The sequence below is a fragment of the Haliotis asinina genome, chromosome 10 (assembly GCF_037392515.1).
Source record: "Haliotis asinina isolate JCU_RB_2024 chromosome 10, JCU_Hal_asi_v2, whole genome shotgun sequence".
NCBI classification, from domain to species: domain Eukaryota; kingdom Metazoa; phylum Mollusca; class Gastropoda; order Lepetellida; family Haliotidae; genus Haliotis; species Haliotis asinina.
In genome coordinates this window covers 33573116-33595782 of record NC_090289.1, presented here as the reverse complement: position 1 = coordinate 33595782, position 22667 = coordinate 33573116, and the positions used below count along the sequence as shown (strand labels likewise).

At 40.1% G+C, this 22667-nt stretch overlaps 1 protein-coding gene across 1 annotated transcript in view; it reads left to right on the top strand.

Moving 5' to 3' along the window:
* The window catches only part of LOC137298997 (tripartite motif-containing protein 2-like), a 72712-nt gene that overhangs the window by 44367 nt on the left and 5678 nt on the right, over nt 1–22667 (top strand). The window contains exon 4 of the mRNA XM_067831458.1: nt 20867–21142. Within this exon, the coding sequence (XP_067687559.1) occupies nt 20962–21142 (181 nt within the window). The 5' untranslated portion in view covers nt 20867–20961. The remainder of the gene's footprint in view (nt 1–20866; nt 21143–22667) is intronic.

Below are 22667 nucleotides of genomic sequence, written 5' to 3'. Positions count from 1 at the left end.
GGATTTCCAAACACTCATTCAGATATTTCCCGTGCCTTTGAGCAGGTATTTCAGTTCAGCTGTATCGCCACTGACATATTTCTTGTGTGTTTCGATTTTGGTCTCTTCATTCATGCTGATATTGTTCCAAACATTCTTATAAATAGTTCTTGCGTCTTTAGCTCTTGGTTAATCATTAATGTAAATGCGGCTCCAAATATTATTTCAAACAGTTCTTGATTCTTCACATCTTGGTGTTTGTGTCTTCAGATCTGAGCTTTCCAGTCATTTCTGATACGGTTCCAAACATTCTTTCAAATATTCCCTGTGACTTTGGGTCTTAGCTTTCCATTCGGGTAAATAGTCCTCTTGAGGTCTTTCTTTCCATGCATGTCTGATAAAGTTCCAAGCATTTCATCTTTTTGATAAGGTTCCAAACATACTTTCAAATAATTGCCTTTAGGTCTTGTTGTTTCTGTACATTTCTGATAATATTCCAAACGTAATTAACACATTTCATCCATATTCTTGTATTGATGTTTCAAATAATTTCTGACTTATTCAAAACCTCCATCAATATATTTCACGTGTCTCCAGTTCTTGCTGTCCCCATTCATTTCTTGCCATTCTCTTAAGTTCCAGGAAGCTATGTCCTGTGCTATTGTTTTCAAATACGCATAGGCATTATTTGCTCTCTTTAGTGTTTCGAATCCATATCGAATGCTTCGTTCGCGGTTTTCTGCAGCCTTACAACCAGGTGTCCCAGTCACCTCGGGTACTGCAAAAGGTGTCGCAAAGTGGAGTTGTCTCCCTTTGTCGCGCCAGCATCTTATTATTGTTGTTTTGATTCTGACGATTCTTGCCTCTTAATATTTTAACCTGCTCACGAATTTCACCAAAGTGGTAAGAATCTAAGATCTAAACCTCGGGTTTTCCTCCAGCATTCACCTGGTCATAATCACTTCTACAATGTGACCGACTGTCGGGCGAAAGTCGATGTTTTGAAATGTTAGCAGTGCCATCCTGTTAATCATCTATCATTCATTCCAAATAACAACCCATTTGCTCACATTTCATACATGATAAATTATATATGAATATTAAAGCTTTAAAGTTTCACGTATTTCTATCCCGGTAGGGTTATGAGGCTGATTAGATGTTCGTTTTAGGTCCTGGGCCCTTATTCTCGAAACGTTCGTAGCCCTAAGACGTCTTAACCTAGATCGTAGCCAAGGTGTTAAGCACGGGCTTAAGACGTTCGTAGGGCTACGAACGTTTCGAGAATAGCTAGCCTGGCTCGGTTGTTGTCATCTGCAGCACATCTTGCAGCATTATGCTGATGCCATTCCGTCAAGACGCCAAAGAACCCAAAGACAAAAAGCTTCATTTAATCTTACCTATTGTTATTATGTTCATTACATGGCATTCGTTCAAATTTAATCCTCGAGACACGGATTCAATGCACTGTGAACAAAATGACTTCGACCATAACAGACACGAGTTGTGTAAGCACGTATCTGCAGTATCGAGAGATGACTCCAAACCGTGTTACCAGAGGAATGCAGCCCATAATCCTCTCATACCCTTTTAGATATACACTCAGAAGATACTGATGACTCACCGTACACATAAATAGAATACATCTTGGCTTTAAAGTCAATAGCTATCCAGTCCATTGACGTTGCCAATGCATATGTTATAGGGAAGAAATAGGCCACCGGGGTTGTCTTTAATATGTCTCGTTTCAAATGAGTACTTGGTTTATGTATTTCAAACGCTAAGTAGATGTGTTCCATTGCCGCCAAACGCATTACAATAATGGATTGTATGATATATGGTGTGGTTCACGGACATAAAAGGAACAAGGGATCTCATTTTTAGCGATACGGTACACCAACGTTCAAAATATATCAAGATAGACCTTTGAAATGGTCACCAAAGAATGGGTTGTTTGGGCCATGATATTACAACGTCATTGGCGTAGTGTGGACTGAGGCAATAAAGCTGCTCCTCAGTTGCAAACGAACATATTTCTCAATCGGTTTCCTCTACTTAGAGTGGCAGCAGCTATGTACGTGACGTTGTAAGCTTTATTAAAAAATACATTACGTTTTCAATTGTTGAATACGCGATCTTGTCACTGGAATATCAGTTCATCACTAAACTGTTATTTTTCATGATGATCGTTACATGGAGTACGGTTGGACAGGCAAGAACAGAAATACTTACTATTTATGCAAATTGTGTGAGGGTGTGTTCTATCGGTAGACCGGAACATACGTACACTGTAAGAGGACACCTGGTGTCATTACATGTAATTCCTGTATATAATTGTCATAATTGCATTTTACGCCTTCGGTGAGATTTGTTATGTTATCCCATTTCGCTTTTGCATTAACTTTATTTATGTATAGTTTCAACTTTATATTTTACACAGACTCAATTCAAAACATTTTGTACACGCGGCTGTACAGATATTGATTTCAAAGAATTTCATTTCAAAAATAACATTTTCGCTGTACTGGAAGGATTGCATGTTATGTTCATAATGACATTACGTACGCTGCTTTCAGTGATTCTCAACAGATCTGTAATCGAAAAACACCATACGCCTCATGATATATGCTAAACACACTTGCATAACAACCTCTTTGTAGAATCAGCAATTTCGTATTGGTATTTCATCAGTGACTATAGAAATCTTGTCTATAATTGAACGAGGATGCCCAAACACGTTATGTCCTTCCAGCGTTATATTGTAGAACTTTTAAATCAAACATTTTTCGAGAACTGAGCAAGATTGGGTTATTCTACTGTTAACGTAGGGAGAGCAGCACCGGTCTGATCAAATAATGTACAAATCAATTCATCTCAAATCGGATCGTTCTTTCTTGTCAAAAACAATTTGCTGAAAATCTAATTCCAGTCGGACAATACTATGTAATTTCTCTCATTAACTAGATTATTGTAATCTTGGCATCACAAAGTCTTGTACTTCCCTTAAGAGAGGTGAATGGCCGAAATTGGACCTTGATTCTGCTTCGTATGTCCGATCAAATTTCGATTTGGGCCCCAAAACATATTACTTGTCATTTTGTAAGTTACAAGTTTGTTAGGACTACCATTAGAACAGTCTGTAACCAATTCAGGGTGATCTGTTTAACGCAATCGATTTTCAAAGCAAATTGTACAAACCAGTTTTACCATTTTATTGGCACCGAAGAGACGTGCTGTGACTAAAAACATACATGAGATAAGTGACAAAAAATACATCCTCGTTTAACAAGATCGTATGTACGTATTAGCTTTGTTGTTGACTTGTATCACAAAAAGTTTCAATTTTTAATTGATAGGGATTCTTAAACACAGCCATGCTCACGATGAAATCGGAATAAGGTCCAAATATCTCTGCTTTCGGTAAGGAACATTTAAGATAATACTTAGGGTTTTGTCTCTATCAAGGTACTTGGTTTTATCCCTAGTTTGTTTCTTTGCTTATTTGTTTGTTTTACGCCGTAAGGTGCCAGCTGTTTGACGAAGGACTCTGAATAATTGTGTCTTGACCAGACAATCTAGAGACTGACATCATTAGGATCAGGCTACGCTATTTGATACGATGACGTAAGTCAATCAAACCAGCGATCCCATTAGTTGCGTCGTTGAAGGCCAATTCTAACCCTGATCTTGTGGGCTGATCACTATCAACAAGACGTGTTGAACACTGAATCGATGTAAATTATCCAACTGTTTCAGTTTGTGCCTGGCATCTATGGCAGTCTTGATGTTCATCATGGTTCAGTCATCTCTGTTCGGATGCTGCAAAACAGCGTATGACGTATGGTTGGAGATCATTTCATTACTTTCATTACTAATGCTTCAACTTTCGTTCGCTCATTGGACGGAAGGTATGGACCTTATTGTACCCAAATATGAGTTATGGTACTTCTTGTCACCCTGCCTGGTGTTCGGCTTGTGGTTCAAATCGGTGTTAGTATTGTGTGAGCGAGGATTCCATTTTACCCAGTGTTACTCAGCTGGCTCACACAATAACACCAGAATTAATGCCACATAGAGCCTCTTAAACCTTTTATTTTGTTCATAACTCGGTATCAACGTGTCAGCCCGTATCTCAAATGAAACGTTGATGTATTTTTCTTGTCATCCTTCTTCTTCCATTCCCTCCTCCAATTTCACCACTAAAACTCACTTACTGGAACTATTTTGTGTGTCACATCGGAACCGGCTTTAGGTTTCCTCTCCAGGGAAATCTGTGACAGGATCCTCACCACACCATCTTCCAGCCCCTGGACACAGATCAAATATCCCTCCGTCAACCTATTTTATGGTGACCTAACACCGAGCAGCTGTAAAATCTGTTTTACACGAAGGTTTATAGTTGTACATGGATAATGACAAATTCCTAATCAGTGTTGGTCTCTACCAAAACAATAGTCCTTCTTTATCAAGACCCTACATCGTTTCAACACCATCAATCTCTGTTTCAATCCTACTTTACACCCTGTTCTCGTTACCGTAGCTGCAAATTGCCAAACGATCCCTGCTTTAGAGGAAGAGACAGGCAACACAGGCTTTCCACCTTAATTGACTCGGCATGGGTTATTTTCAAGGAAAACACGTTTTAGCGAGTGACTGTCATCCTATCCGGAAAATCTGGCATTAATTTAGTGGTGCGCGTCCTATCGCCTGGAAAAGGAGCTTAGATCGTTTCTTACGTAAATGTCGAGGAACTGAGTTTTAATGAGAAACATATTTGGAGGCCATGCACATAAGGATCGGGTTTTACCGACACTGGAGCACCTTCGTCGCAGTCAAAACGATCATTGTTAGGACATAACGATGATTACAGCAACGGAGAATTGTGCCTCGGTTTCTATTTGTTAGTTTTAACCACGAGCTGGGGCAGTGAGACTGAGTGGATTTTGGAACAGGTGTTTGGAACAAGTTTGGAGATCTTGCTGCAAAGGGTGAACATTTCCGTTACCAGTATGGGGCCTTCCTACAGGACAATACCCGAAACGTTAGTATTTCATATAAAGTATCACTATTCGTATTGTGTCCTCTATAATCTCTTAATCCTATTCTATATGTTGTCTTTTAGGTATTCCAAGACGATGGGGTAGCCTGGTGGTTAAAGCGTTCGCTCGTCACGCCGAAGACCCGGGTTTTATTTCCCAATGAACAGTGTGGGTTTTATTGCTAAATGTGGCATAAAACCATCCTTACTCACTGCTACGTATTCTGTCGTGTGTTCCCTGCTATGTAGTCCTCATTACAAGTACATGGCTATATGTTGCACGTTGCTATTCCTCACTGCTATTCCCTGTTTAATAATGAGTTCCCTCATGTCCAATTCCTGATGCATGTTACCACGTTTTCTGGTTGATTTCCAAGCATCTGTCAGTATACATACGATTTATCATGATTTACAAAGCATATGAAGCCGGCGCCATCTGAAAAAAAAATTATATAAACGTTAATCCTTGCAAAGACACAAGGACTTTTCAAGCTCTCAAGCGGTGCCTTAACTGGAAAAAAATAAAACCTATATATATGTAACTATTATGGTGAGAATGCGTGACACATCTTTCAGTCCTAATCATGGAACCATGATAGATATCGCTTTGTCTTTCTCGCCTACATATCCCGATGACATAGTCAAATTAATGTAACAATGTTTGGGCTTTCAAACAATTTCCAAAGGCTTTGACCATTGATACACCGGTTGATGTACAGCTCACGTTAACGGGCGACCTTATTGTATCCGTCAAGCTAAGTGGAAGCGACGTTGTAATGATAATGACGTTCAGTCATATCAGTCTTGCTCCATATCCTCTAATACTAAGTGGTCATCTTTTCTGTTGCAGGACAATTGAATCACTATTTCTAAAGTGCTGTAATATTGATATTACTATGTACAAGATACCAGGAATTATCCGCTTGATAAGGTCATACTGCTCGACACGCAGACTGCGTTAATAACCCTTGAAATACTGAAAACTGGGTCTGTAGGGGTCGTTAGCGACATTACGTGGAGGTAATGTCGAGACAAGGAGTCTACTCTAGACCCTGTCTTTTACTTGTGGTTCTCTTGAGGCGTGCTTCTCAACTGTGTAATGATATTATACAGCTTTCCTACTCGCATGTAAGTTCCATGTTTGCTAACGATTTTAAAAGAGGCTCAAGTTCGACGATGTTTATGAAGTGTTCCGAACAAAGGATTAGATTATATATAGACATTTTTGGTTTTATAACGTTTACTTTTCAGACTGCTTTAGAACACACAATCAGCTGTTGTAATTTGTTGTAATCAAATAATTTTAAATTCAAATTAAAAATATAATACTTTGAAAGTCTTTTGCTGATATTTGATATTTATTGCAAATTTGTTTATTTGAAATGAAGTTTAAGGCGGCCTCAAACACACACATATACGCACGCACGTGCACTCACACACGCACACACACAACATTCTTTTTGGATACTTACATCTAGTTTCCGATACGGGCACGTTTCACAACCAAACTAATAGCAAACATTTGTAATGTTTTGCGCATCAAACATTGTTTGAGTGTCAACACGATCCAAGTCGAATGGTTCAAATGTAAAACGTTACATAAACGTTGCACTACATTGCATTATTATCTTCAGTCCAGTTCACTGAAGTCAGCTGTGAAGGATAGCTTAACTGTTTCTTAAACACAAGTAACAGATCCGCCGGAAACACAATTATCATATTATACATCGTTTAGTAAAACTGAGTCAATAGTTTTTTAGAATGAGTTGTCCCTTTTGTCTGCTTACATAATCAGTAATGCGTAGCTGTAGAGTTGCAGCTAATCCAAAGAAATGTTCTTGTTACCTAATAAATCCTTCTTTGAAAAACAAATATCCCCACAGACCATGGAAGGATCTGGTCGTAAACGGTCATCTTTGCAATGCGGTATATATCTGCTGATAATGGATGATGACAAGCAGCGCTTCTCGCGTTATGCGTATGATTGACTGACTGGCGGGTTGGTTGGCACGTTGGTCGGTCGGTCGGTCGGTCGGTCGGTCGGTTGAGTGAGTGAGTGAGTGAGTTAAGTGCTTAGTTTTATTTATTTATTTATTTATTTATTTATTTATTTATTTATTTATTTATTTATTTATTTATTTATTTTAAAAATAAACCCATTAAATAACTCAAACATGGCATGTTACGGACACTCGACATTTAATGAGATGATACCGAGAGGCCGGTGAATAACTCAGAACGTCAGTAACATCATATTCTGTTACCCAAGACGTCCGCTACTTTGGACTTGGGGAGCAATTAATGACGCTAGTTAGACATCTATAGCGGAAATGGTTAGACTTATCGTCAGAACGATTTCTAAAATTTCAAAATTGTGATTGGCATCATCCGACAAGCAGTCCAGTTGAAATCGTTCATCAATATTTTAGTTTTCAAATATTGATCAGTGAAGAATTCAAACCTTTGCAACAAATTTCGACTGAAAGTCAATTCAATTATTCAAGTTTATTTTCCCCTCGTGAATTCAGATTTATGCTTCCATCAGTGTGACAAGTGAAAGGAAGAAGCAAAAAAATGGATGTTGTTTTATTCAATCTAAACTTATCAAGATCGCGCCTGGAATATGGAAGGTCGTGCTCAGAGAACTGCTTTTAATTTTTTGCTGCCGTGACGTCAACGTGTGCCACCGAATTCTTTTGAAAAAAGGTTAATTTTGGTAAACGATCTCGTGCTGTCCATCTCATTACTGGGTCATACGTTAAACGTCTGATCGATTTCTTTAAAAAATTAGGATTTCATGAAAGTTGCAACATGATAACTGCGATTCTTGACGTCATGTTGTGTAAATCCTGTACATTTTTAAAGAAACGTTAATGTGATCAAAGGATGCTGTTAACCCTGTCGCCAGCTTATGAAACTGATTGTCCCAGTGGGTTACACTCTTTCACGTCCACGATTAGGAACCCCGGGAAAGGTCAGGGGTGGAATAGGCCTTCAGCAGCCCATGTTTGTCATAAGACGCGACTATACTTGTCGTAGAAGGGATCGGGTGGTCTGGCTCGCTGACTTGGTTGACATGTTTTGGGGATTTTACCCGTTCATTCGCGAACACGTCATGGAAACTGTTTCACACAGTGAATACAAACATGTACCCAAGTCAGAATGTACGCTGATTGTAGAAACTCAGGGCATGTTTCAAACAGAATGGGTCAGGGGAAGCTATACCGAACCATGGCATGTACATTTTGAAATAACGTACATCCTTCTCGTCAGAATTATGTGGAAATGCGAACACGTCCAGACCTCCTGACGCCTTGGCCTCACACCACAGCCTGCTGGTAATGTTTAACGTATCCCACAGGTTGTTTCACCAACGCTTGCAACTGAAATATTACAAATCACGAGTAACAATACTGACGTGATTTATGTCAGATCTGTACTACGCCCACGAGATATTGAGTTGCAGCTCGTTATCTGATACTTTTAATCGACAACTGGCTGTCACATCTAGCGGCACTGGGGTGTTTATAACAGGAACACGGCACGACTAAAAATTCAATTGCTCTTCATGTGTCCAAATTGACGTTAAGGTTGGAAATGATGTCCGAAATCCATATCATCCACGGGGTATTCAGATCTATTTCGAGCTGTAAACTGCATCCTTGGGAAAAGGCGTATTTACTGAACTCAGCCAATTCCAACTTATCTTGTAAAGTAAATCCAATCACAGTTCCAGTGAGCTGACCAGAAAAGTAAAAACACGTCTTCCCCATTTTTCTTTCACCGAGGGTTTTTTTTCTAAAAAGTGAAATCCCCCCAGCTGTTCAGGGTCTGTGAATGGAATATAGATAAGCTTATCTTTGACAGGACATGATACACGAGAAACAGCGATAGTTTGCAGTTTTTATCATGGTATCTCCAAATAATGGTGATCTTGCCATCGGCTTGTTCCCAAAACACATTATTTGAACATAGCACCTCGTTCCAAAGACTAGTAGAACCGGCGAGCATTATGGCTTTGTTAGACCGTTTATCACATTTATTTTGCTGTTATCTCCAGTGTACTCGCTCGTAGCGAGTGGCATATTTATCAGTTTAGGACATGTTTTAAACGAAATTAGATTAATATGTGACTTAAATTTGGCCATGTACTACAACAGGTTTCCTGTTGCCGTGCAGGTTATGGGTGATTGACAGTGGACGGTTGTTGGCAGTGTTTATCTCCGCCGTAGTCTGTGACCTATAATGCAATCCTAGCTTTGGTTCTGTTCGAGGTCTGTGTGTGGATGAGTTTAGTTTTACGCCACACTCAGCAATATTCCAGCTGTATGGCGGCGGTCTGTAAATAATCGAGTCTCGAAAAGGCAATCCAGTCATCAACAACATGAGCATCGATCTGCGCAGTTAGGAACTGATGACATGTGTCAACCAAGTCAACGATCCTGAATACCCGATGCCGTTAATCTCACGGTCCTTATACAAACAAAAGCAATAAATGTACGATAGACACACCATGAGGGTTTCCTGCAATGTTGAAGAATGTTTCTGCATTTCTCTTTGCCTTTGCATGCATTTTTCTTTGTCTCAAACAAAAGCAAGAAAACCATGCGTACAATTGTAAAATAGCCCCGTTGTATGATTCCAACTGTAGCAAAAGCTTGCATCGCCCGAAGTATCCTAATTCATTCACGAGCGAAAATATTCCAGAAATGATTATGCCTTTAAAGTTTAACTGACATGCACACCGTTGAATTTCGGAAAATTTCGGATTGTCTCCAGGATACGTAATTGCCCTTAAAGTATACAGTGTGCTTAAAACAGATTGATCTATGTTTAGATCGTGCATACATCTGGTTAAAGTTTGGGGCATATAATTCGTGAACACCTGGTGTCATGACTGACTGTCAGTGATAAATTTGTGGTCACCACTGTCCTGGCTTTGAAGTGCGATGGAATTTGTTCAGGCCGGCGGACAATGGACCGCCTGGCGTAGTATTGACCTACGTTCTTTGAATAGTTGTAGATGGGTGGCTGGGTGAGTGAAAGAGTTTGTGTTGGAGTAAACCAGCTACATTATTTGGCCTACATATGTGGATGTCACAGAGAATGACATCTCCATACCAATGTTACTAATCATAAGGTACTACCTAGAATTACCACATGTTTACCGATGACGTCGGGGTTGCTGATATTCCGAAATGGTCCACATCACATCATAAATATTTGCCCGTACTATCTGGGACTTTCGGTAATGGTTACCTTGAATTCTGTTGACGCATTCACTATCGTCTCATACTGTGTTCAAACATTATGTCATGTTTACCTTGAAGATTGTTGAAGTATTCGGTATAATTTCATTCTGTGTTTATTCTGTGTTTGCAATGTTTTTCGCTAACTACCGTTGAAGCATTCTATATGGCGTGCAGTTCTATACTGGGGATGTTTAACCGTGCCTGGAATCATGTTAGTTCGATTCAGTGGTACCTTATAATACTGTAAGCATCATTAAAACCGACTGCTACTATAATAGTAGTGTACTCATTAAGTAGTGTTTACCTTGAAAACTGTTTAACTATTCAGTGTAATTTTATTCTGTGTTAGTCATGTTCAATGTTGACGCTACATACTGTAGAAGCATTCCGTATGGTGCCCAATACTAAACTGAGGATATTTAATCGTGCCTAGTGCAATGTTAGTTCGATTCGTTGGTATCTTATAATACCGCAAGCGTATTTCAAAATGTCTGCTACTATGTTAGTGCCGCTCAATAGTGTCTCCTAATACAGTAAACATATTTTGAAACTTGTCTGCTACTGTGCTAGAGCCGTTCAATAGTAATCAGCAACGTGTTTAGTCACGCTCTACCTTGCCTCTCATCGCACTCAGTCTGCCTGATGTGTAATAGTGTGTCATAAACTAATCAATGCCTGTCAATATGACATTTAAAAAATGTAGTGTCTGCGTAGGTGTATTCGTTATTCCCTTAAAACGGAACTGGATTGCCCATTCAGGTTCCGAGCTTGGTGTGTCACCAGCATCCCTTCCGGACATATATGCTGGTTCCCGCATATCATTAATGCCAAACAAAACCGTATCTCAGACAGTGAAACGAACCGATTGTGCATTTCTGGCGTGCTGTCGAGGCTGATTATCGAGTTGTGCCAGTACCGTAATTATCCATAAACGTAATTTCTATTGTCTGTTGGTGTTTTGTATGTTATTGATTTTCAGTTGACGTCTTTGACTACAAACACTGTCAGACCAACAGTTTTGTTTAATGGATCTAATGTCTGTCTTATCTGTGCTTCTCGGGTATAACAGGCGCTATTTATGACTGAGTTGATTCAAAACGCCAAGCAACTTTCATGTCCATACTATCTGGTCCACTCAGGTACATTAACAATGGTTATAACGAAGTAGAATTAGTGGTCCCTTTAAGTTGGTCATAACAGTAGTGTATATATACGACATATATGACATGATGCTGTTTAGGATTTCTGATGCATATATTTATATTCTGTATATTTTGATGTACGCATGCATAGATATACGGATATTATTATTATAGATATATTTTGTGATTGTGAGGTATTTGTGTATCCTTTCAATTGTTTTCATGTTTCTTTCATAGCATAGCAATACGTGTGCTGTGCCAAAGTATATACAGTGTCTCTAAGAATGTACAGTGACCATTGACCTTGTTTCACAAGATACTGATAGTATCTTAAAATCTATCAAATTACTGGCAAACAAGGACCTCACATTTGACCCCTATTAGCATGTATGAGTGCCCCCCAGTGGCGCTTACCATTGCGAGCGAAACCATGTGTAGCCCAATGGAACAAGGATTACAAGAGAGTTAAGTCACAAGAAAATCCCTTCCATCAGAACCCATTTTACAATTCTTACGGTAGCATATCTATGTGCTTATGGACACATGAATCAGTGCCCGTAGGCACCAGGTGTTCACAAAATGTGATGATGTCCTGACACAAACTCTTGAAATGAAGGGTAAATGTGTATGATGAAGTTTTTGCAGTCAATAATTGAAAGGATTAGTAAAGTCATCGGCATTGTCAACAGTGAGTGGCTTTACTCAGTTCTGTTTTTGTCACATCTCAATTTAATCAAATATCTTTGAGTTCGCACTTCGGCTTCCATGCCCTTAGTGTAGCCTTTCAATTACCGAGAATGCTTTGGAAAGAAAATAGAACGAGTGATTTATCCTTCGAATTGTGGTGTTAGCGTGTTTTACATTGTCCGAAAAAACTTCCAGCTGTTGATTGATTCCTCTCTTTAACCCTGAAGCGACGTGAGACGTAGAAGTTATTAGTGATTGTCATTTATCGATATGGAAGCATTGTACTTTCATGACATCACTCTATCGTATTACTAGCCAGATCAAGGTCAGAGAATGTGCCTGATTTACAACGTCAACAATCATCATATTTGGGTTAATGAATGTCAGGAGAATAGGATTCGCTTTTCACGATTTGGGCTTGTTACGGAATGTAAAATAGTCAATTTCCTCGTTCTTTCATTTTTCATGGCGTTTTGTATGCATGCATCTGTCGAGACACTGAGAGTAAAGTTGGTTTACACGCCACTGTTAGCAATATCGGCGTCACACCTTGTACCCATGTAGGGTATTGAACCTAACCCATCGAACCCGGCAGCGTACGCTTCACGCGCCAGGCTACCCTGGAGCACATGTCGAGTGAGTGAGTTTAGATATGCTCCGCACTCTGCAATTCTCCGGCTGTATGTCGTCCGTCTGTAAATAATCAGGTTTGGACCAGGCAATCCAGCGATCAACAGCATAAACATCGATTGGGATACGAAGACACATGTCAACCAAGTGAGCGAGTCTAACCACCCGATGCCGTTAGTAGCCTCTTATGACGTGGAGTACTGAAGATTCAGTCTAGGCCGTATCGTCAATAATCGGGCCTAGGTCGAGACAAACAGCGTATTGTTGAGGATGTTGAACTGGACATATACACGATGGCGTTGTAAAATGTGGTTGTCGAAGTGAGATTACGTTCCTGAAGCTTTAACAACGTTTGATTTACATCTCGAACCTAACAACATGCTTTTTATGATGAGTATATATGACGTCATACTTGGCCAAGTGGCCATAAGGCCGGAAATTCATTAACTCTATTGATTTCGATGTTGAGTGCTGCCTGAAACCAATTGTGACACATATTGTGATGACGACTTTCGTTGGCCATAAACGTACATAAATACGTCTTCCGTGTCGCGTCGGTAGGCACTTCGAAACCTTTGAATATAAGAACTCCTCAAAATTATGACAAGAATCTTCATGTCTCCGGGGTGTAACGTTCCTGAATGGCTAATGTGAGAGTTTTTGGCCATTAAGCCACCGCCTATAAACCCCATTTTGCATGTGATGATGCTCTGAATTTCTTCATGTAATGTTTTCATGAAACATGTTTCTACATTTGATGTATGTTAGCGCATTGTTCAGCATCGCCACGGAGAATTATGCATGACTTTGTGTATCCTCTCACGTCAGCTCATCATGAACACACCCAGGATGGTGTTCCAAGTGGAGACGAATGTCTCATTTCCAGAACCCTTGTCAGAGTATGATAAGAAATTGTAACTTTGTCCTATTTGGCACCGGGGATCGTCTAAAATACTCTCCTTCCGCAGTTTCTGTCCTCACGCTAAGAAGTGTGTCTGTCTGAGCGGCTTATATTGGACTGATGGTCTTATGGTAACACGGTTATCTTTTCTGAATGACTATGATCACAGCTTCTTTGTTTGTTCAGCTCGGAATCGATTGCAATCCCCAGGGAGGATCAATCTTGTAGAATTCTTGCAAAAACATTGGATATGAGGATACCGTCAATGTTGGCATCGAAAATAGCAGCCTTGGGTTTACTGAATAGTAGGTGATGACGTGATGCGTCTTATCCGTGTCTATGTTATCCAATGTTGGCATCGAAAATAGCAGCCTTGAATTTACTGAATAGTAGGTGATGACGTGATGCGTCTTATCCGTGTCTATGTTATCCAATGTTGGCATCGAAAATAGCAGCCTTGGGTTTACTGAATAGTAGGTAATGACGCGATGCGTCTTATCCGTGTCTATGTTATCCAATGTTGGCATCGAAAATAGCAGCCTTGAATTTACTGAATAGTAGGTGATGACGTGATGCGTCCTATCCGTAACCAATGTGACTAAGTTTATCGTATATTTAGAGAAATGTACTGGTGCTACTAATGCTTGATATACCTAATCGACTGCAAATTAATCTGCCTCTAACTATTGGGCCCGTAACACTCTCCTACCCAGAGTTCCATGCGGCGAGCCAGCGTAGTATATCTGAAAGATGTGACGATTCCTCACATCTTGCAAACTCCATTTAATACTATGTATACAATTTTCTAACTGCTTTATTTTTGATGAGTCTACACATCAAATTAAACATCGTTGTTCAAATGGTTTAGTTTCACTGAGAAACTATCCTAAAACGTGTAACACTATTTCGATTTGCGCAGCGATCCTTTGTTTACATAGGTTGTGCGGCTCCACGTGCTGTCATCGAAACCTAATGGGGAGCAAAGGATGAAGCCGGTTTGAAAACTAAATATGTATTCATTTGTCATAAACCCTACTGACGCAGTTGCAGAAGAACATTTTCGTAACAGTGTAAAACAATACAAAAACCTCGTCGTATCGCTTCCGTTATGTCAGTCTCAGCTTATTTATGAATATGCGCATTTGTTTACAAACAAGAGATAAGTCCGGTCACGTGATATGCAAATTAACCTGTGGCAGTGATGTTATGCTAAGTCATCGCTGCGCCGGAGTGTGAGTCTCGTGCTGTTGTACTTCCGGTTACAAGCTTCCGGTGACAAGCTTAATACTGCTCCAGTATATCAATGCGCATCTACCTATGCGACTCATAAAATACTATGCTCTGTTATTTATATATTCCAGGTCAAACTTTATTTAACGTCCCATTTAATTTTAAATATTTATCGGAAATCCCATCACACTGGAAAAAAAATGTTTTGAATCTTATCTTTTCGAGAACGCAACAAAGATTTGAATGCAAGAACATGTTCCAGTATTGACTCAAAGCTCAGTTCCTTCTGATGAAAAAATGTGCATTTGTGGAATAAATACAATACAGTTTCTCAAGAATGAAAATCTGAGAGATCCCCATGCACATTACTCAATCCTTTCGCTTGAACTAAAACCATCTCCATCTTTGCTCGCCTTATACATCGAGTTCCCATACCAACAGACCCCCTCCCTCCGCCATTGTTCTGACCCTTCTCCAGACTGTGAGTGACGTCCTTGGCACTATTGATTGCCTTGTCATTGCAATGACTACTTTGTCTTAAAGTGAGTGAAAAAAACAATATCGCTGCTGCCCAGATTGGTGGAGAGCACATCTCTCACTTCCATGCTGATTTCGGTATAATGGCAGTCAATAAAATATTCCTGTCAATTCCTTCTATTTCAGGACGCAAACGAAAACCAATGAGAAAGCATAAATGCCATTAAGACACATGAATATGTTTTATTGTTTTTGAGCACCAGGAAAGACATGGCAGAACATGATTTGTAGGTCTGGACGTTACGAAAACATTATACTCGCTGATAGTATACTCAAGTCAAACAGATACGCTCTGATAGTATACTCAAGTCAAACAGATACTCGCTGATACTATACTCAAGTCAAACAGATACGTTCTGATAGAATACTCAAGTCAAATAGATACTCGCTGATACTATACTCAAGTCAAACAGATACTCGCTGACAGTATCCCCAAGTCAGACAGATACGCTCTTGTGCCTTGCCAGATTGAGGCACTTCTACTCATCAATTCGGTATTTTCTATTTTATGTAAATACATTGGTCGCAGTGTGAATTTTCCGTTTCAGTAGTTTATCGTGTGTTGCGAAACGTTGCCTTTTGCAGTCAAATATCGTGACTGTTAATGCTGTATTGTATCTGCTCGTATTATGGTAACGAGAGACCTTGATGGTACCGCGGTACAAATGTTTCCTGGTAACTCTACAGACACGAGTTCGATTCCATTTGAACACATTGATTTAAAGTATCCGTCAGTTTCATTGTGGAACTCCTACCCTGTTAATACAACTAGTTACACAATTGGAAATAGTCAAGAGTCGGAAAAATTCCTTTGTGCAATTGTTTTGCCTTGTTGAAAACACTAGACATTAAATACCACAGTTGGATATCTCTTTCTCTTCGTCGTTGGCATCGTTCATTTTGTGTAATGGCCACTGGTCTCCATATAGCAATGAAATGATGCGTTGAAACGAAACTTTAAAATATGACATAGTATTGTTTAGTCATAATGACATTCCGCATATGACCGTCGGTTGGTTTATCATCTTGCCAATTTTTAACTGTCTACTCTGAATCTATTTGGTACCCGTTTGATCCCAGAGAATGGTGGTTCACACATCACCACACTGTGAGTTCAGTACCGACCACTGAACCCCAACATAATGGAATCGCTTTAACATCATTAAACTATAAAATCTGGTTCCAGTTTGAAACTTACGTGAGGTTCCCTGTGAACAATGCACAGAGGGTGTTACTTGTACGAATCAAAAGCAGTACTTTTCTTCCAGCATCGTGTTCGTTGATATGAGTTTATAAGTAATGTTAACCCTCTTAATTAGCAAGATCGATGATAGAAAAAACAAAGTCTCTGGCTTACCGTTATTGCTGCGTTTCATTGTCTAGTGTTTTCTAGTAAAAGTGTATTTACATACTAATTTGAATGTATATGTTGTTTCACGGGTGGTCATGATGTAATGCTTGTTTGCAATTAGGATGAAGATAACTATGGTGGCGATGATGATGATGATGACGAAGACGAAGACGACAATGATGATTATGATAATGATGATGATATATATGTAGTAAAAGGGGCAGTTGCAAACTTTACTCACCTAGTGACTGCCTCATGCAAGTGTTATCCTTCCCGAAATCAGTTTTTATTTTGCAGATTCAAGAAAGTTTGAAACAGTAATGCTGTTGGATCTCTAGCCATGTCTGATGGGTTTATGTTGTGAAAAGAACCATAGGCGTAAATCTTCTGATACAAGCCATAGTTGTGTCATAGTTTTGTCTATAGTAAGGTGATATAGGCCTACCGGCTGCCATTGCCCACAGACCTGTGATCTGTCCTATTTAATTTGTTTTCAGTTGGGTCCAGATGGTGATAATCCTTTTGTACAACAACCCTCTTTCTGGCAGTAACCTTTGTATTTTCCGAGGATGAACACATTCACAATATGCTTGCCAGAACAGCAATTTAAGAGGTTTGGTCACTAGGCTGATTGCGAGTCATCGAGCCCCAGTCGAGTGGATCGATGTTCATGCTTTCACTGGGTCTGGTGCAGACTCAATTATTTACTGGCCGCTTTGACATTGTAGGAATGTGACACCGTCAGTATTCTCCTACCTCCCCAGGCTTTGCACATTTTTGTTTATTCAGGTTGTTCATTCTTGTTTATTTACAGGCGATGGCAGTAATAATTTATCTCTGTGTCAACGGCTGTAAATGAACAGCTATAAACAAGCCGAATACAATCAAGCATTAATCTAGCCATATGACTTTGATAGTGCCCAATATTTGCTCACTGGCTCATTACTTGTTATTTACACGTTGTTTGTGTATTCGTCACATCTTTTCTCGTTTATTTACGGGGGTAGGTTAATCGTTAAAACATTCGCTCGTCTCGCCGAAGTCCCGGGTTCGATTCCCCACACAGGTACAATGTGTGAAGCCTATTCATGCTGTCCCCCGCCGTGACATTGCGAGAATACAGGTAAAAGAGGTTATTAAACCATACTCACTCACATTCGTTTATTTAGTGGAGACACGTGTAGCTTGATTGAACGTATCCAGTATGTTGCCCCTTGTTCAATTCTTACTTAGTCAAAACTTTATTCGACTTCCTGTAGAGAAAAGACGATGTTTTATTCCTTGGTATACAAACAGACAGATAGACATAAGTCATAGGTAAATCAACGTTCATCCCACTTGACGCTGTGACTGTGGCACACACATCGTCGATGAGCCTGGGGCACTGAGTGAAAGGTTAGCAGACGGGACAAAGTAGTGTTTAATCCCATCAGATTAGCTAATCAATAAGTCATCCATTTGAGCTAATAAATGTAAACAGTGTGATTGACATATGTGGTGATTGATTTTATGGGTCGTTGCATCAGTGTGGCAGAGACGGTCAGAGGTTACCTAGTCCATTCGCACCATTACAAAAAGGGCTAATTCCACTTACAATCTACGTCGATTTAATTAAGACCACTGCGGAGAAAATGGCCGTGTGGTCTCCTCGTTAATGTCAAATACTCTTCAAGGGCCTAAGCCGCATCGCCACAATGTCTATGTGTCCTTATATGCCCAAATGATTCTGTGACAAATCATTTGTTCCGGTCACGTTCAAATCTCGTTATGCTGGCTTTGTGACAACCTGATCAGGACTGAGGCCCTACACATCCAACTGGGTCATTCAGAGATGTCAGAAATGTTGCCCCTAGATTTGTGTGTAGGAGTCCAGATGGTTAACTATGTATGAGAACAGACCGATAACGCTATGTTCCAAGACTTTGGTATCGATCCCAATTCCGGTGCCTTTTCGGGATAAGATGAGAACTGTAGATATCAACGGGATGATTGGGGAATCAGGAGCCATGGCCACACCTTAGATTAGATGACAAATTAGAATTGACCTCGTCATGAGATCACCAATTCCCCCCATTTAAACCGGTTGACATCAATTAAGATTTGGATGGAGATGTTGGCAACATCCTTCCAGTGGTTCTTCTAGATTGCATCCTCTGGCTTTAATCAAGCAACGGTGTTTGAAGTGTTTGGCTTCAGTAAATGAAACCTTTGAGGAACGTCTAATCTACTTGGGACAACCTACATCTTGATGTGCTACATGGATCAATACATGAAATACAGACTGGAATTTAGATGCAGCCATGGTCAAGCCATGGATGTCAAAGATGGTGTCCTGGGATACAATTCCCAGTTATTGTATTTAAGCCTGTCAAAGCTCCTTTTGTCTGGAAAAGAACACAGGAGAAAATATTCTCAAATATATGAACAATTTTGTGAATAATCTGTTTTCGGCGCTTGTGAATTTCACTTATATATTATTTGGATCCTTTCGTAAAATAATGCCATGTCAAAGTACATATGCTGTGATATTGATACATTCTAACAGTTTCCCGTTTCCTAGCTATTTTGTCATTTACATCACATGGAATCTGTTTCTGAGGAAAAATAGTGTTCTTTTGTTTTATAGATCTCCTATTTGTTCCGTTTAAATTTTAAGATATTGATTTCACGGCAATTGTGTATACATAACGGTTCCTTTTTACCTTTGTTTTCTTGTAATATCGGAAGAATTGTGAAATGTATGAAACTCACCTCAAGTCCCTGAAGTCAGACGGGTAGTTATGCAAAGTAATGCGAAACCAGATTCTGCCCTAACAGCCCATGTGTCCGCCCAACCCACGTGCACATTGCCCTACTGCAGCGTATTTGTATCTCCTACATAAGCTACCGACTCTGCATCACATTAGCGTGGCATCTGGTCCGTTAATATGGGTTTGTAGAATGCCTACTTAGCTGTCACTTTAAGAGGATCTCCCTGAACCCCAACAAGACTACCATCCTGAACAGCCGACATCATCGTGACCCACATTCCTTGCTGAGCTTCTGTTAAATCGATTTCACAATTTCTCATGTTTTTCTCAACGGGTCGTATATCCTGAAGCCAACTAATATCTCACTACCTAATTTTAAGCAATAGTCTTTCTTGCTTCTGTGACTGTGGGGCTACTTCTTCTGTTATCCTTCTCTTCCAATACATCAACTGATGCTAATTCCCTTGCCCTTGTCATGGAGATGTTGCCCTGCTTACGTCCTCTTGTTTCTATCACCATTAACACTCTCGAGTCACGAATGTTCTCGGTATTTCCAAACGTCATCGCCCTCCTAATGACATAACTGAGGTCATGGCGGGGTCGGTTGGTTGTAGGAGAGAATATGAAACTCTTGCTGGTAATTATCAGTGGTCAGTCCGTATCATACTCGGGCTACTCAGCGTCACCAAAATGGTAAACACGTCACTTGTGTCACTTTGGGAATTCCTGCTTATAGTAAACTGACATGCTCTGATATAACTGAATACCGAACAGCGGCAAAACCCATCTCACCCTGAGAACGAACTAGAAAGGATGAGGAAAATCAACTTTGCGTAAAATATTACTTTCACGACTAAGTCTGACGTAGACAAGAGACTTTACTTCGTTGACATCTGTAGATTGAAAAGGGTTCCGGTGTGTCTGTAGATTCCGTGTGGCAGTGTCACTTCACCTTCGATCCACATTCACCACGGGTACTTGTCAGCTGTAGACACATACACTGATAACGTAATGTGTCCAAGTGTAATTAGGCGTTTGACTCGAGCGTTACGTCGGCTCGGCGCTTCATGACGTCAATAATCCCAAGGTCGTACGGAAGTAATGCAAGCATTAGACAAGTCGTTAACATCGAGACTTAGCATGTCTCACGCTTTTGTGTGTGATATCAATGTGTTCTTTCTTTGAAGACACAAGTTACAATGTGTGAAGCCCATTTCTGGTGTTCCCCGCAGTTACACTGCTGGTATATTGCTAAAAAAACGGCGTAAAACCGAACTCGCACACTCAATGAAGACGAAGACTGTGCTCAAGTCCGATTCCGACCTATTCGAGTCGTTTGTGTTTTTATCTATATATTCCATCTGTTTTTCAGCAATGTGAGGCGAGGTCTTGCAGTGTTTCTACCACACATCAGATATTGAAATCCAGACCGCCCACGACACCCGGTGTTCCGGAGCCCAGAATGCAATGTCCTGCGTGAGCCTCATCATCGTCAGGGCCATGTACGTACTCAAGCGTCTCTTCAGGACGGAGCAGGCGAGCACAAAAGCCGAACTGGACCAGAGTAAGCTGGTTCGGAAGGTCGGCAGGAAAGGAAAAGGAAAGGGGAACTTCAACATGCCATGCGGAGTGGCGGTCACCAAGGCTGGTAAGTCCATGGGCTATACCTGTCCAGCTCGAGGACCTTTCATTGTCGGAATGCCACAAATTCATATGTTTTGTTTGTTGCATAATGTCGCACTCACTAATATATAAAATATAGCGAACAGCAAAAGAAATGCAAGTTTTAAAATATGAAATCTCAGAAATGTGCGCGTTCCTGTTTATGACTTCTATGTATAAACTTGACAGAAGACAGGGTTGCGTTTCTTTTGATGTTCATTATATATGTCTGAACCAGGCAGCCTAGTTGGTGACATTATGTGCATCGCTGCACGCATTTGAGAAAAGACGGTATTGCATCATCCAGGGCTAGTGGCTGGCTCTCCAGTGCTAGTTCCTGGGTCTCCAGGGCTAGTGGCTGGCTCATGTTACCATATCCCAAGTACGTAGACCAAACCTCATGATTTTAATCACTAGTTTATCTAGTCGAGACATGAATATTTACGGACTTGAATATATCTCTGCACAGCTTTGAACAACAACAGTTCGTTCATTGAAATTCTGCTTCACATTCTCATAGTCCCTACAGGCACTATATGACAGGGGGGTGGTTGGGTAGCCTAGTGGTTAAAGCCTTCGCTCGTCACGCTGAAGACCCAGGTTCGATTCCCCACATGGGTACAATGTGTGAAATCCATTTTCTGATGTCCCCCGCCGTGGTATTGATGTAATATTACAAAAAGCGACGTAAATCTAAACTCACTCACAAATTTTCGACAATATTTTGGCCTATATCTTATATACTGCAGCATATGCACTGAGTCTCACTTTTGCTTTATGTTGATGTAATAAAATAGTTGAAATGGCCAGTGTGTAACATCTAATGCTTATTGCTTTGTAAATATGCTTTGGGTAACTGAAGATATAAGAGTGAAATGCTGCAGGAAAGACGGAGTAATCATGAACAAATTACAACTGCATTAACCACCAGCTATGCGTCAATTTGCTAAAGGGACGTAATTCTAGTTACAAACACTTACCGCTAGTGAAACGTTGATTCTTGGCCTCTTGTAGTACAATGCCCTCACCATGTGAAGCAGTGTTTACTGTTGTCAATAATCTGTATTTGTGATATATGTGAACTGTCACTGTGGTGATTATACTGGTCCACAAAACACGCTTCATGCATCATGCATCATGCATCATGCATCATGCATCATGCATGAAAACATGAGGTCACGTGATCAACCGTCAAGTCAACCGGAATACGTTTGATCCGTAATTAGTAATTCTTTAATTAGACAAACCAATTCCACCTTTTCAGAATAGAGGATTCAGTATTATTTTAAAGAATGTCATAATTGGTTTGGTTTTTCTCCCGAAAAATAATGAAGCAGCACAAATGTTATGTTGCCATGGTAAAGAACAAGGCTTTTAAACTTATCGTGCATTGTTGTTCAGACGAAGTACATTTGTCTGTGAAAACCGAAATATAATTTAACTCATTCCTTGAGACCTTCTGGAGGAACTTTGAGTTCTTAAGCCAAACCGGGTTAGAATTGGTCTCTAGT